The sequence below is a fragment of the Cucurbita pepo genome, chromosome LG13, assembly GCF_002806865.2.
Source record: "Cucurbita pepo subsp. pepo cultivar mu-cu-16 chromosome LG13, ASM280686v2, whole genome shotgun sequence".
NCBI classification, from domain to species: domain Eukaryota; kingdom Viridiplantae; phylum Streptophyta; class Magnoliopsida; order Cucurbitales; family Cucurbitaceae; genus Cucurbita; species Cucurbita pepo.
Window position 1 is genome coordinate 679507 of NC_036650.1, and position 14438 is coordinate 693944.

Consider the following 14438-nt stretch of genomic DNA (forward strand, 5'->3'; position numbering starts at 1 on the left):
GAGAACGAAGCGAAGCATTTCTGAAAGAAAAAACCTAAAAATTACAATATCTGCTAATGATGAGCTTAAACAGTTACGAACATTTATCCGTAGAAAAAGAGAACACCTTAGAAAGTGTATCTATTGATTATCAGCAATAAGTGGTTCCAAGGCAAGGCAAGTGCTCGTGTGGGGATAAAGTCTAGCATTACCTCGGGACCTATCTATTCTTTTAACATAACCACTCTCAATCTCTCAATTATATTTGAGCTTTTGAGCTTTTGCCCCTCTTTTATCTCCAAAGGTTCTCTTTTCGGGTACGATTTCTTTTCTAGTATGTTTTTTAAAAGAGTAAACGAAATAATACTTTTAACGAACGTGGCTCACGTCAATTAATAGATAGTTTCCACGACGCAAACTACAACTTAAGAAATTTATTCTACGAGTTTCTCTAGATACTCAAGAACACAATTCTAGCAAACTCAAACGAGAATGAAATTGTAAGAACCCTCTTTACTTTAATCGAATGATCGTACAAAAAAAAGGGTGACTGGGGTTGATAGCATACCTGTCTCACATTAACCTAAAATAATACCGCTATATATATGACTTATCAATGGTAATTGTTAACAATTATAAGTTCTTACGATCAATACATAGACACCGACCAATACTAACAGTAAATTTTTTTAATTATATTATATAAATTATCTTCAAAATTTTTAATGTTACTTTTAAAAATACAAGAATATATTTAAAAACGTGTACTACAATAAAAAAAATTCAAGAGCATCAATAAAACTTAATATTTTTAAAAGGTGTATTTTTTAATTTAAAACAATTTTTTAGATTTATTTGAAAGATTTAAAATATTATTGAGATATTTTAAAATAAAGGAGTGGGGTCCACATTCTTGGCTGGATGGGATGTATTCCCCTGCTGCGCACGCAAAGTATAGTATTTCACTCTGTTCTTCTGCCACAAACCTTTCAAACTCAAAGAAAAGAAGTTTTGAAGATCCAATCATTAAAAAGAAAAAAGCTTTGGATTTGTTTGAACAATCCCACATGCTCAAATTCATTCTTCTCGTTGCTTCGGCCGCCATTTTTGTTCTTCTTCTAATCTCCATCTTCTTCTTCTTCTTCCGCCATAAGCTCTCACTAACAGAGCATCGACACGACGTCGAGAGGCCCTGCAACGACGAACACAACAAAAAGGAACACACGCCGCCGCCATCGCCGCCGTCGTTGGCAACTTTTGAGGGTGGCGAGGATTTGACGATCGACGAGATTCTAGAAGCTCCGGGGGAAGTGATTGGCAAATCCCACTATGGAACTCTGTACAAAGCTTCGTTACAGAGCACCCAATCGACCCGGCTACTTAGATTCCTCCGGCCGGGTGCCGGTGGAGGAGAGTACGACGTCGTTCGGTTTCTGGGTTCGATTAGGCATAGGAATTTAGTGCCGATGCTAGGATTCTACGCCGGCGGGAGGGGTGAGAGGCTTCTGGTTCACCCGTTTTATGGGCAGGGGAATTTGGCGGAGTTGATTAGAGGTAAGTTTGAAAATTTTGGTGTGAGATTTTCTGTTTGTTTCTCGAGAAAGTGGAAGGGAAAATGGAGTTCAATTTGGGGTGGGATGTCGGCAACCAGATTTGTTGTCGGTTTTTGGTGGCTGTCGGCGTTTTTGTCCGTAGGGAAATCAGAGATGGTGACCATTCTGGTTCGTCCAGCGGTGCCTTTTTATTTGTCTCTTCTCCTCCAGGATTTTAAATGTCGGTAGAGGTGGAGAGGTTAACGTGGGATCTCACGATCCACCCACTTAGGACTAAACATTTAGACGCACAGTTCGATGTCTGACTATAATATTATTTGTAATAGTACAAGTCCTCTGCTAGTAGATATTATTCGGCTTATAGAAATGTCTGGTTCTCTCCGGATTTCAAAATCTACCCCTTGGGGCTTAATGTCCTAGCACACTACCCGGTGTCTAGCTATGATATCATTTGTAACAGCTCAAGCTCATCGCTGGTAGATATTCTTTTCTTTGGACTTAACCTATCTCACAATCCACCCTTTGGGGGCACAACGTCCTGACAAACCATCCAATGTATCCAATGTCTGGCTATAATACCATTTGTAATAGACAAAACCCACGACCAGTAGATACTTACTTTCCCTATCTCACAATCCACTTTCTTAGGACCCAACATCCTACACACCGCTCGATGTCTGGATATGATACCATAAGTGACTGTCCAAGTCCACCGCTAATAGATATTAGTTTTGAGTTAAAATAATATATTTTAATCCATTTTTTAGGTTTAATTTACTATATATTTTACTTGAACTATAATTTTTTTTTTAATAAAGATTTTTCATTTTTTCATGTTTTCATGTTGTTTTGCAAATTTATGTATTTTCTCTTCAAGAAATAAAATATTCTACAAATTACCTAAAGTTTTTATTTTCCTAATAATTTCAATTGTTCCACTTGTGATTGAACAGAACGAGAATCAGAGTCAAAAAATTGGGAGGTCATTAACAAAATCTCCCTCGGAATCGCAAGAGCCCTAGATCATCTCCACAACGGATTACAGAAACCAATACCTCATGGAAATCTCAAATCCAAGAACATTCTTCTCGATTCAAACTTTGAGCCGCACGTCTCCGATTTCGGCCTCCATCTCCTCCTCAACGCCGCCGCAACTCGAGAAATGCTCCAAGTTTCCGCCGCCTCCGGCTACAAGGCGCCGGAACTGATTAATATGAGCGACGCTGATGAACGAACAGACGTCTTCAGCTATGGCAAGATCTTACTCGAGTTGCTTTCTGCCAAAGAGACGGGCGGAGACGGCGGCGATTGCGGTGTTTCTGAAGAGCGGACTCTCCGATGCCTTCTTCAGATCGGCGAGGCCTGTTGTTCTTCTTCGCCGGATCTTCGGCCGGATTTCAAGGAAGTGATCGCGAAGATTACAGAAATCGGAAGGATTGAGATGGATTTCAGATGAATTGGATTGCAGCAAAAAGGGTAAGCGTTCTGTGAGAAAGCATATTTGTTATTTTTTTTTTCAAAATTTTAAAAACATTCTTATGTCAATAATTAAACCATTTAATTCTTTTTAAAAAAATAGATATAATTATATAACATATATTTATCTTATTTTATTTAATTTCATAATTACTTGAACTTTACATTATATGAACATTATATGAACACTATATTTTGTCTTGTAATTAATTTATCTTATAAATGGCTGTGAGTATCAGTTTTTTCTGGAGTTCCACTCAACAATTGCAGAGAGAAGACTGAAATTTGGTATCAAATTCTTATCTGCCAACGGCAACTTCGTGATCGGTGAGTTATCGTTCTCTTGTAGCCACTTCTCGATCGCCCAACGATCGTACGTGTACCCATCTGCAGCTACACACGGGTCATTCATCACGTCCTGCAGAGAAATTTAGCATAGAACCATATGGTTTAGGAATTCGAGCCTCTAACCTTTTGATCAAGGTTATAATAACATGGTTGATTCGTACCTGAAGAATTGGACAGATGAAATGATTAGGAATCGGAGCTGGAACTTTTGAGGCCAAACTTCGAGCCTCATCAGCAACCTTTTTCAGTGTCAGCAACAAGGGAAGCACATGATCCTTCAAGTCAGGCCTATCTTTACGTTGCATCTCTGCACAGTGAAGTCCTAATCTTGCTAGTTCATATGTTTCTTCCACCGGCCAATGTCCAGCCTCTATATCCAGAACCTTATCTAAACTGCAGTTATCAATGGCTGTTTCCACCACATGGGTTAGTGCTACTGCTGGTTTTGCAGTTAGTAACTGCAAGATCACCATTCCAAAAGCATACACATCCGACTTCGGCGAGATTAATCCGCTTCGTTGGTACTCGGGATCAATGTAACAAAGAGTCCCAACTGGTCCACTGTTCTTGAATGCAGTAGACATTAATGGGTCTGAGTTGAACACGGTAGATAGACCGACGTCGCCGATTTTGCTCACGAGGTTTCGGTCGAGTAATATGTTTGCTGGCTTAAGATCGCGGTGGATTATCGGTTTTGGTTTTGAGCTGTGAAGAAAGACGAGAGCCGAGGCTATTTCCCAAGCTATTCGGAATCTCTCATACCATGGAATTGCTGGTGTATTGCCTCTGCAGTATAACCTATCCTCCAAGCTACCATTTTCCATGTACTCATAAACCAGACAGTTCATATCCGGACATGCACCGAGGAGGAGTAGTAGATGAGGATGATGGATTTTGCTCAAGATTTCGAGCTGAAAAGCAACAATGGACAGATTTTAATTGAAAACGTAACGAAATTCGAGCTGAAAAGCAACAAGGGACTGATTTTGATTGAAAATGTAACGAAATTTGAGCTGAAAAGCAACAAGGGACAGATTTTGATCGAAAACGTAACGAAATTCGAGCTGAAAAGCAACAAGGGACAGATTTTGATTGAAAACGTAATGAAATTCGAGCTGAAAAGCAACGAGTGACAGATTTTGATCGAAAATGTAATGACATTCGAGCTGAAAAGCAACAAGGGGCAGATTTTGATCGAAAATATAACAAAATTCGAGCTGAAAAGCAACAAGGGACAGATTTTGATCGAAAACGTAACGAAATTCGAGCTGAAAAGCAACGAGTGACAGATTTTGATCGAAAATGTAATGACATTCGAGCTGAAAAGCAACAAGGGGCAGATTTTGATCGAAAATATAACAAAATTCGAGCTGAAAAGCAACAAGGGACAGATTTTGATCGAAAACGTAACGAAATTCGAGCTGAAAAGCAACAAGGGACAGATTTTGATTGAAAACGTAATGAAATTCGAGCTGAAAAGCAACGAGTGACAGATTTTGATCGAAAATGTAATGACATTCGAGCTGAAAAGCAACAAGGGGCAGATTTTGATCGAAAATATAACAAAATTCGAGCTGAAAAGCAACAAGGGACAGATTTTGATCGAAAACGTAACGAAATTCGAGCTGAAAAGCAACAAGGGACAGATTTTGATTGAAAACGTAATGAAATTCGAGCTGAAAAGCAACGAGTGACAGATTTTGATCGAAAATGTAATGACATTCGAGCTGAAAAGCAACAAGGGGCAGATTTTGATCGAAAATATAACAAAATTCGAGCTGAAAAGCAACAAGGGACAGATTTTGATCGAAAACGTAACGAAATTCGAGCTGAAAAGCAACAAGGGACAGATTTTGATTGAAAACGTAATGAAATTCGAGCTGAAAAGCAACGAGTGACAGATTTTGATCGAAAATGTAATGACATTCGAGCTGAAAAGCAACAAGGGGCAGATTTTGATCGAAAATATAACAAAATTCGAGCTGAAAAGCAACAAGGGACAGATTTTGATCGAAAACGTAACGAAATTCGAGCTGAAAAGCAACAAGGGACAGATTTTGATTGAAAACGTAATGAAATTCGAGCTGAAAAGCAACGAGTGACAGATTTTGATCGAAAATGTAATGACATTCGAGCTGAAAAGCAACAAGGGGCAGATTTTGATCGAAAATATAACAAAATTCGAGCTGAAAAGCAACAAGGGACAGATTTTGATCGAAAACGTAACGAAATTCGAGCTGAAAAGCAACAAGGGACAGATTTTGATTGAAAACGTAATGAAATTCGAGCTGAAAAGCAACGAGTGACAGATTTTGATCGAAAATGTAATGACATTCGAGCTGAAAAGCAACAAGGGGCAGATTTTGATCGAAAATATAACAAAATTCGAGCTGAAAAGCAACAAGGGACAGATTTTGATCGAAAACGTAACGAAATTCGAGCTGAAAAGCAACAAGGGACAGATTTTGATTGAAAACGTAATGAAATTCGAGCTGAAAAGCAACGAGTGACAGATTTTGATCGAAAATGTAATGACATTCGAGCTGAAAAGCAACAAGGGGCAGATTTTGATCGAAAATATAACAAAATTCGAGCTGAAAAGCAACAAGGGACAGATTTTGATCGAAAACGTAACGAAATTCGAGCTGAAAAGCAACAAGGGACAGATTTTGATTGAAAACGTAATGAAATTCGAGCTGAAAAGCAACGAGTGACAGATTTTGATCGAAAATGTAATGACATTCGAGCTGAAAAGCAACAAGGGGCAGATTTTGATCGAAAATATAACAAAATTCGAGCTGAAAAGCAACAAGGGACAGATTTTGATCGAAAACGTAACGAAATTCGAGCTGAAAAGCAACAAGGGACAGATTTTGATTGAAAACGTAATGAAATTCGAGCTGAAAAGCAACGAGTGACAGATTTTGATCGAAAATGTAATGACATTCGAGCTGAAAAGCAACAAGGGGCAGATTTTGATCGAAAATATAACAAAATTCGAGCTGAAAAGCAACAAGGGACAGATTTTGATCGAAAACGTAACGAAATTCTAAAAGCAACAAGTTTGTAAGATGTTATTTTGAACAGTTCACTCACCTCCTGAAGAAATTGGGTCTTTTTGTGATCATCTCTAGAATGAAGAACCTTTACTGCTACAGTTGTATGATGTAAACTGCACTTATAAACTGTTCCATGTGCTCCCATTCCAAGCTTAAGATCCTCTGAGAAAGATGATGTTGCAGAAACAATATCTTCCCACTGAAAATGTTGGTATTGCTGCAGAGGTCCTTCAAGAGCATTCTCATGCTTTCCTTTCTCTTTGGCATCTTGAAGAGCTTTTGTCTCTGCTTCCTTCCTATAGATGCCCTCTCTTTCGGCGCGTTCTTTTACGTACTTTGCTTCTCTTCTTAAAGCTTCACGCTTCGTTCTCTCTTCCCTTGCAAATTCTTTGGCAGCCGCCTCTCTGTTCTTGATCTCGTCGAGCTTCCTAGCGTCCTCCGATCGTTGTTTATTTAGATGGTTCAGCTGATAAAAATCAATAATGGGGTGACTGTCAAAGATCATGAAAAGAAAACAAGTAGAGGGAGTATTACTCATAGGTTATGAATGATGAATAAAAATGATGTCTACCTTTCGAGAGGCGTCGATCGTCTCTCGTTGAGCGATTGCGTACATTCCTCTCGCATGTCTTAGTTTGATTCTCAACTTTTCAAGCTCAAAGGTGACATCCGTCTGTCAATGCAAGAAACAAATTGAATATACAAATATGTCATAGTATCATCAAATAAATGAATGTCAGAATGAAAGTTGTATCCCGGAAGTCTTTATAATGCTGATATCGGAGTCGTGGGTTGTCATTGTGAGATCCCACATTGGTTGGAGAGGAAAACGAAGCATATTTATAAGAGTGTGGAATCCTCTCCCTAACATACGTTAAACGCATTTAAAACCCTGAGGAGAAGTCACGAAGAGAAAGCTCAAAGAGAATAATATCTGGTAACGGTGGGCTTGGGTTGTTACAATGGTATCATAGCCAGACAATCGGGCAGTGTGCCAGTGAGGACACTGGGCCATCCCGGATTGTGAGATCCCACATTGGTTGAAGAGGGGAACGATGGCATAAGAACATTGGCCCCTAAGGGGGTGGATTGTGAGATCGCACATTGGTTGAAGAGGGGAACGATGGCATAAGAACGCTAGGCCTGCAAGGGGGTGGATTGTGAGATCTCACATTGGTTGAAGAGGGGAACGAAGCATTTTTTATAAGAGTATAGAAACCTCTCCCTAACAGACACGCTTTAAAACCTTAAGAGAAAACTTGGAAGAAAAAGTCCAAAGAAGACAATATCTGCTAGCGGGAGACTTGGGCTGTTACAATGATATCATAGTCAGACAACTAGGTAGTGTGCCAGCGAGGACAGTAGGCCACCCCGAATTGTGAGATCCCACATTAGTTGGAGAGGGGAACGATGACACAAGGACGCTGGGCCCCTAAGGGGGTGGATTGTGAGATCCCACATTAGTTGGAAAGGGGAACGAAGCATTTTTTATAAAGGTGTAGAAATCTCTCCCTAACATACGCGTTTTAAAACCTAGAGGGGAAACTTGGAAGAAAAAGTCCAAAGAAGACAATATCTGCTAGCGGGGGACTTGGGCTGTTACAATGATATCATAGCCAGACAACCAGGCAGTGTGCCAGTGAGAACGCTAGGCCACCCCGAATTGTGAGATCCCACATTAGTTGATGAGGGGAACGATGACACAAGGACGCTAGGCCCCCAAGGGGGTGGATTGTGAGATTCCACGTTAGTTGAAAAGGGGAACGAAGCATTTTTTATAAGAGTGTAGAAACTTCTCCCTAACAGAACCCGAACAGAAAGCTATAATCTCTCAACCACTAGTGGTGAATTACATGGAAGCTCTCCAAGGAAGAATTAGAGCCTTAAATGGATGCAAATGCTCAAGCCAAAGAGACCAAAAGATAACAAGCCAAGGGAACATATGAAATGATCCATTGAACTAACAACAAGCCAAGGCAAATAGCAGATGGATTACCTGACTTTCACATGAAACATGATCACTGAACGCGCCAGAGGACGAAGCTTCATCAACCCAAGATTGGCCATCCATCGACGAACTTTTACAGCTAGAGTCTCGACTCAATGTTCGTGCGCAATCTGAAACATAGGAAGAAGAACGAATGCCATCCACCTGATCCTCAATATCAACAGATTGACATCTAGAATGGTCAGCATTAATGGGGCTTGATTTCGTCGTTAGAAGAGTCTGGTTGATGGTTGAAAGAGCTTGAAATCGTTGTAACGGTAGGGACGGGGAAGAAGAAGGGAAATCAGAGTAGGACGTAGTTAAGCTCGAACTGCTATCTGTATCAAGAAAACAGGAAAAACTGAATAATAAAATTTCTAATATGAACTAAAGATGAACAAACACTATCTCTGGTTGAATGCTGGTAAAATATGCATGCAGATCAAAGCTGATGGCTACCAGTAACTGAGCTGGATGAATAGCTCAAGTAGCTATTTGCAGAACTTGCTTCACTCGCATCATCAATGCTCACGTTTGTCTCCATATTAGGCGGCCGGATTGAGGCTAATTGTCCTTTTGAAATAGCATAGACTGTACAATGTCTTGGTGCAAGTGCTGATATTCTTGAGGATAGACCATTTAGTTTCCTGCCAAAAAATGTCATCCAGACACGACAAGAAGATGAGAAAATAAACATAATACTATGTTTGAGAGCTGAAATATGTACTCAACGAAGTGTAATGAGAAAATAAACATGAATCAGTGTAATGATAAAATATGATAAAATAAGCAGCAGTTGTCCCTTTAGGCTTACTGTCCCCGACAAAGTGTAAGAACTTAGTACAATGTCATTGTAACAGTCGAAGCTCAACGCTAGTAGATATTGTCTTTTTTGGGCTTCCCGTCAAAGTTTTTAAAACTCGTTTACTTGAGAGAGGTTTTCACACCCTTATAAAGAATGTTTCGTTTTCCTCTCCAACCAATGTGGGATCTCACAATTCATACCTCCCTTGGGGCCAGCATCCTCGCTGGCACACCGCCCGATGTCTAGCTCGGATACCATTTGTATCAGCCTGAGGCCACCGCTAGTAGATATTGTCCGCTTTAGCCCGTTGTATATCGCTGTCAGCCTCACGATTTTAAAACACGTCTACTAGGGAGAAATTTTTACACCCTTATAAGGAATGTTTCGCTCCTCTCTCCAACCGACGTAGGATCTCACAATCCACCCCTCTTGGGGGCCTAGTATCCTCGCTGGCACACCACCTGGTGTCTGGCTCTAATACCATTTGTAACAGCCTGAGACCACCGCTAGTAGATATTGTCCGCTTTAGCCCGTTATATATCGCTGTCAGCCTCACGATTTTAAAACACATCTACTAGGGAGAAATTTCTACACCCTTATAAGGAATGTTTCGCTCCTCTCTCCAACCGACGTAGGATCTCACAATCCATCCCTCTTGGGGGCCTAGTATCCTCGCTGGCACACCACCTGGTGTCTGGCTCTAATACCATTTGTAACAGCCTGAGGCCACCGCTAGTAGATATTGTCCGCTTTAGCCCGTTATATATCGCTGTCAGCCTCACGATTTTAAAACACGTCTACTAGGGAGAAATTTCCACACCCTTATAAGGAATGTTTCGCTCCTCTCTCCAACCAATGTAGGATCTCACAATTCACCCCTCTTGGGGCCCAGTATCCTCGCTGGCACACCGTCCGGTGTCTGGCTCTGATACTATTTGTAACAGCCCAAAGCCACCACTAGTAGATATTGTCTGTTTTAGCCCATTACGTATCGCAGTCAATCTCACGGTTTTAAAACACGTCTACTAGGAAGAGGTTTCCACACCCTTATAAGAAATGTTTCGTTCTCCTCTCCAACCAATATGGGATCTCACAATCCACCTCTCTTGGAGGTCAACGTCCTCGTTGCCACACCACCCGATGTTTGGCTCCGATACCATTTGTAACAGTCTGAGGCCACCCCTAGTAGATATTGTCCATTTTAGCCAATTACGTATCGCCATAAGCCTCTCGATTTTAAAACACGTCTACTAGAGAGAAGCTTCCGCATCCTTATAAGGAATGCTTCGTTCTCCTATCCAACCAATATGGGAATCAGGCACTTGTGTCCTAATGTCTCCACGTTAATCTCGTTTACAACTTTCACAACCCTACAGAAACCTTCATTTGATGTTTGTCATTACATATCTTAATTTAGTAAAGAGCATGCTAAAGAGAGTTAATTACCTTGAGAAAAAACCCTGTGATGAAACTCCTATCACAAGCTTGCTAATTGAACACTTTGTGACCTCTTCTATGATTGCATTTGCTACATCATCTGCTTCAAGAGTAACAACATCAAGTTGAACCTACATTTTGAAAGAAGACTTCAGCTTATTCTGTTTTCCTATCCACAATTCAAATTAGTATAAAGCCAGACCTTTCTCTGAGCAAACATCTTCGTGTATGGAAGAAGCTTTTCGTTCGTCTGCCACCCGATTTCTTTCCTATAAGCTGCAGCGACATCGTCACGAACTTGTGAAACTGGAATTGAATTTCCCACTGCATCAACATTGGTATATAGCTTGAATATGCTATCTAGATAAAGTTTAGTGTTAGCCACAAGGATGTATAAGGAAAATCTGATCAATTTTTACGTCTAATGAAGATTTTGTCTCATACGTTAAGAATTAAAAAATGAATACAACCTATAGGATTGAAGTAACTTGGTCATGTCTGGAGGTTATTACCCTCTGAATGGACCATATCTGACCTTGTCGTTTCACCTTAGTAGTCCTATGCATAGTCAGTACAGTAGTCCTATGCATAGTCAGTACTATAGCTCCATGGTCTAGTTTCCTGCGTCATTTCTTAACCTCATGATGCAACTTTGTTCGAGGTTACAGTGTGAGGGTGGATTTGCATATATTGGGGTCACTACATGTAACCGTGCAAGTCCATTACTAACCGATATGGTCCTCTTTAGGTTTTTCCTTTCGAACTTCCCCTCAAGGTTTTTAAATCGTGTATGTTAGAGAGAGGTTTCCACACCCTTATAAAGAATGTTTCGTTCCCTTCTCCAATCAATGTAGGATCTCACAATCCACCCCCCTTCGGGGCCTTTGGGCTTTCCCTTTCGGACTTCCCCTCAAGGTTTTCAAAACGCGACTGTTAGGGAGAGGTTTCCGCACCCTTATAAAGACTGTTTCGTTCCCTTCTCCAATCGATGTGGGATCTCACAATCCACCCCCCTTCAGAGCCTTTGGGTTTCCCTTTCGGACTTCCCCTCAAAGTTTTCAAAACGCGTCTGTTAGGGAGAGGTTTCCACATCCTTATAAAGAATGTTTTGTTCCCCTCTCCAATCAATGTACGATCTCACAATCCACCCCCCTTCTGGGCCTTTGGGCTTTCCCTTTCGAACTTCCCCTCAAGGTTTTTAAAACGCATTTGCTAGGAAGAGATTTCCACACCCTTATAAAGAATGTTTTGTTGCCCTCTCCAACCAATGTGGGATCTCACAATCCACCCTCCTTTGGAGCCTTTGGGCTTTCCGTTTCGAACTTCCCCTCAAGGTTTTTAAAGCAAGTCTGCTAGCGAGAGGTTTCCACACCCTTATAAAGAATGTTTCATTCCCCTCTCCAACTGATGAAGGATCTCACAATGCACCCCCTTTCCAGGCCCAACGTCCTAGCAGACACTCGTTCTCCGATCTCACAATCCACCCTCCTTCGAGGCCCAGCATCCTCACTAGCACTCGTTCCTCTCTCCAATCAATGTGGGAAACTCATGGATTTTCTAAGATGGTCACACAAGTGTGTACTTTTCAATTTTCAGTACAAGAACCAAGCGTAAAGTGTACCTCCACATAAACAACCAAAAACATATTCAATTTGAAGTGCACGGCTTACTTGGAGTTGGGACACTAGTAATCCTCGGGGTGACATGTATCAGCTTGAAATTAATGATGCCCTCGGGTAGAAACTTTTCCAACGACCACCTAATTATATATCTACTGTTTTTCTTCCCACTGATAGCAACAGCTACAACTGGAGAAGGGGAAGGCAGTGAAATAAGATCGGCTTCCTCTTCCATCCCCTCCATAATGATGCAACTCTAATGCATAGAACTGTCTGAGCAATGTGGAAAGAATGTCAGTTAAGTATAATACATCAAAACAACAAAAAATTTTACAGCAAAATGGCTCATATTTAGTGGACCTCCTAGCTAACATATTGAATCGATATCTTGTATGATACTGTAACGTTCTAGCCCAACATTCAAACACAGGTCCTTCTGGCATGTGAAACCAAGTAGAGACACGACATGAATGAACCAACACCACAGTTGATTGATACAAATCGTGAAACTATACAAGCATGATTAGACAGGAGTTACTAGTTACTATCTATACCAACAAATATAGCTTTTTTTTCAGTGGCTCAGTCATTAAAACGACAATCATATATAGGGTATAACAGCTCAAGCCCACCGCTAGCCGATATTGTCCTCTTTGGCCCGTTACATATCGCCGTCAGCCTCACGATTTTAAAACGAGTCTACTAAGGGAGGTTTCCATGCCCTTATGAGGAATATTTTGTTCCCTCTCCAACCAACGTGGGATCTCACATAGGGTGGCCTTTTAGGGATATTTACAAAAAATACGAGTGAGGAAAAAACATGCTAAGAAATCCGTTCATGTATGTAGGAACAATATCAACCTCTTGTAAGCAGCTCAAGTGGAAGGATGAGAGTTCTTTGGGGGAAGGGAAGTTGTTTGATACAGAGAGAATTATCCAATGCCCTCTGAGTTCAATAAACACCCAGAAAGTTGAAGAGAAACAAGACAGTATATCAGATTCAAAGCATCAAACAACAAAAACAGCAACAAATAAGGATTTCCCAGTCAATCAATTAACACCAAATCAAAAGAAACAAGCCCCAGCAGATTGGAATTCCAAAAATAAGAACAACCCAGTTCAAACAGAGTACAGATAAATTAGGAAGAGGTAGAGAATATGAAAAAAGTACCCTCCACGGCCAGAATCCGCCGCCGGAGATACCCAAGTCCACCGTGCCTCGCAACCAGAAAACCTGCGTTTAAAAGTCCACAGAAAATCAAAGAAAAAATGGGAATCGTGTTCGTGTGGGAAAGGGAAGAAATGGGGAAATTGGTCAAAATTGTTCTTGGTCTTCCATTCCTAAACTCATTCGCAGACATGAAAGCAAGACTTATGAAGGTGATATCAAGTAATAACTCCTCATATGCCGTTGTGGCCCACCTTACCTCAATTTCTAATACTCATGCTCCAATGCGCAGCGATGAACAATGAATCGACATCGTGTGAAACGGCACAACTTTTCATAAATGGTTCAACTCTCTACCTATCAGCTATTATTACTTCAACATGACCCATTTTTGGTGAATAATAATTTTATTTTAATAATTTCAAATTGGTGAATGAAATCAATTGAAAATAGCTATAAAATAATTTTTTGGTTTTGGATTTTTGTTCATCCAACTCTAAAATTTATGGGAATTAAATTTTTTTTTTCTTTTTTTCCTTTTTGGTTGAATTTTTTACGAGAGAACCAATTTTAATCATAAATTTATCCAGTTGTTTCGATTTCGAATTTAAACCTTTAATTTTATTTAATTGGACTAGAAACAATGTTACACTTTCTACCCTGGATTCAATTAATTTGTGAAAATCTTCATAAATTGATTAATTTTAATAAAATAAAATTTTGCACAAATTTTTTTTGTTTAACAAATATACAAATTAATCATCCAATATTTTTAATAAATTTTATAAATTTCAACATATATTTATCCCAATTATTGTTTTTCTCAATAACTGTATTAAATTTATATCGTAACTATGTTTTATATAATTTATTAAATGGATATGATAAAGAAAATATACTTGGAATATAATTTCTATTGCTAATTAGATTTATTAATTTAGTTATAGAAATATATTAGCAATTAATTAAATAAAATACAAGCAAAATTAAAAATTAAAAATTAAATT

The 14438-nt window shown here is 39.8% G+C and overlaps 2 protein-coding genes across 8 annotated transcripts; one reads left to right on the forward strand and one right to left on the reverse strand.

Moving 5' to 3' along the window:
* The first annotated feature begins 874 nt into the window (after positions 1–874).
* Positions 875–3339, forward strand: LOC111808502 (putative kinase-like protein TMKL1). 2 transcript variants are annotated; one of them, XM_023694515.1, is made up of 3 exons: positions 875–1533; positions 2486–3008; positions 3248–3339. In XM_023694515.1, the coding sequence occupies exons 1-2, from the start codon at positions 906–908 to the stop codon at positions 2986–2988; spliced, it is 1131 nt and encodes a 376-aa protein (XP_023550283.1). In that variant the 5' UTR covers positions 875–905; the 3' UTR covers positions 2989–3008; positions 3248–3339. The 2 variants fall into 2 exon arrangements, with proteins under 2 accessions (XP_023550283.1, XP_023550284.1); XM_023694516.1 differs by having other exon boundaries at positions 3242–3333.
* Positions 3175–13737, reverse strand: LOC111808500 (U-box domain-containing protein 35-like). 6 transcript variants are annotated; one of them, XM_023694511.1, is made up of 11 exons: positions 13691–13737; positions 13435–13497; positions 12315–12532; positions 10847–11004; positions 10654–10775; positions 8862–9049; positions 8412–8740; positions 6987–7088; positions 6453–6881; positions 3518–4267; positions 3175–3426 (listed from the first exon to the last, which is right to left on the reverse strand). In XM_023694511.1, exons 3-11 carry the CDS (start codon positions 12505–12507, stop codon positions 3244–3246), a joined length of 2454 nt encoding a protein of 817 aa, XP_023550279.1. In that variant the 5' UTR covers positions 12508–12532; positions 13435–13497; positions 13691–13737; the 3' UTR covers positions 3175–3243. The 6 variants fall into 6 exon arrangements, with proteins under 6 accessions (XP_023550279.1, XP_023550278.1, XP_023550281.1 ...); XM_023694510.1 differs by having other exon boundaries at positions 12315–12536; XM_023694513.1 differs by lacking the exon at positions 13691–13737 and having other exon boundaries at positions 10847–10950; positions 12315–12536; positions 13435–13673.
* Positions 13738–14438: the final 701 nt, after the last annotated feature.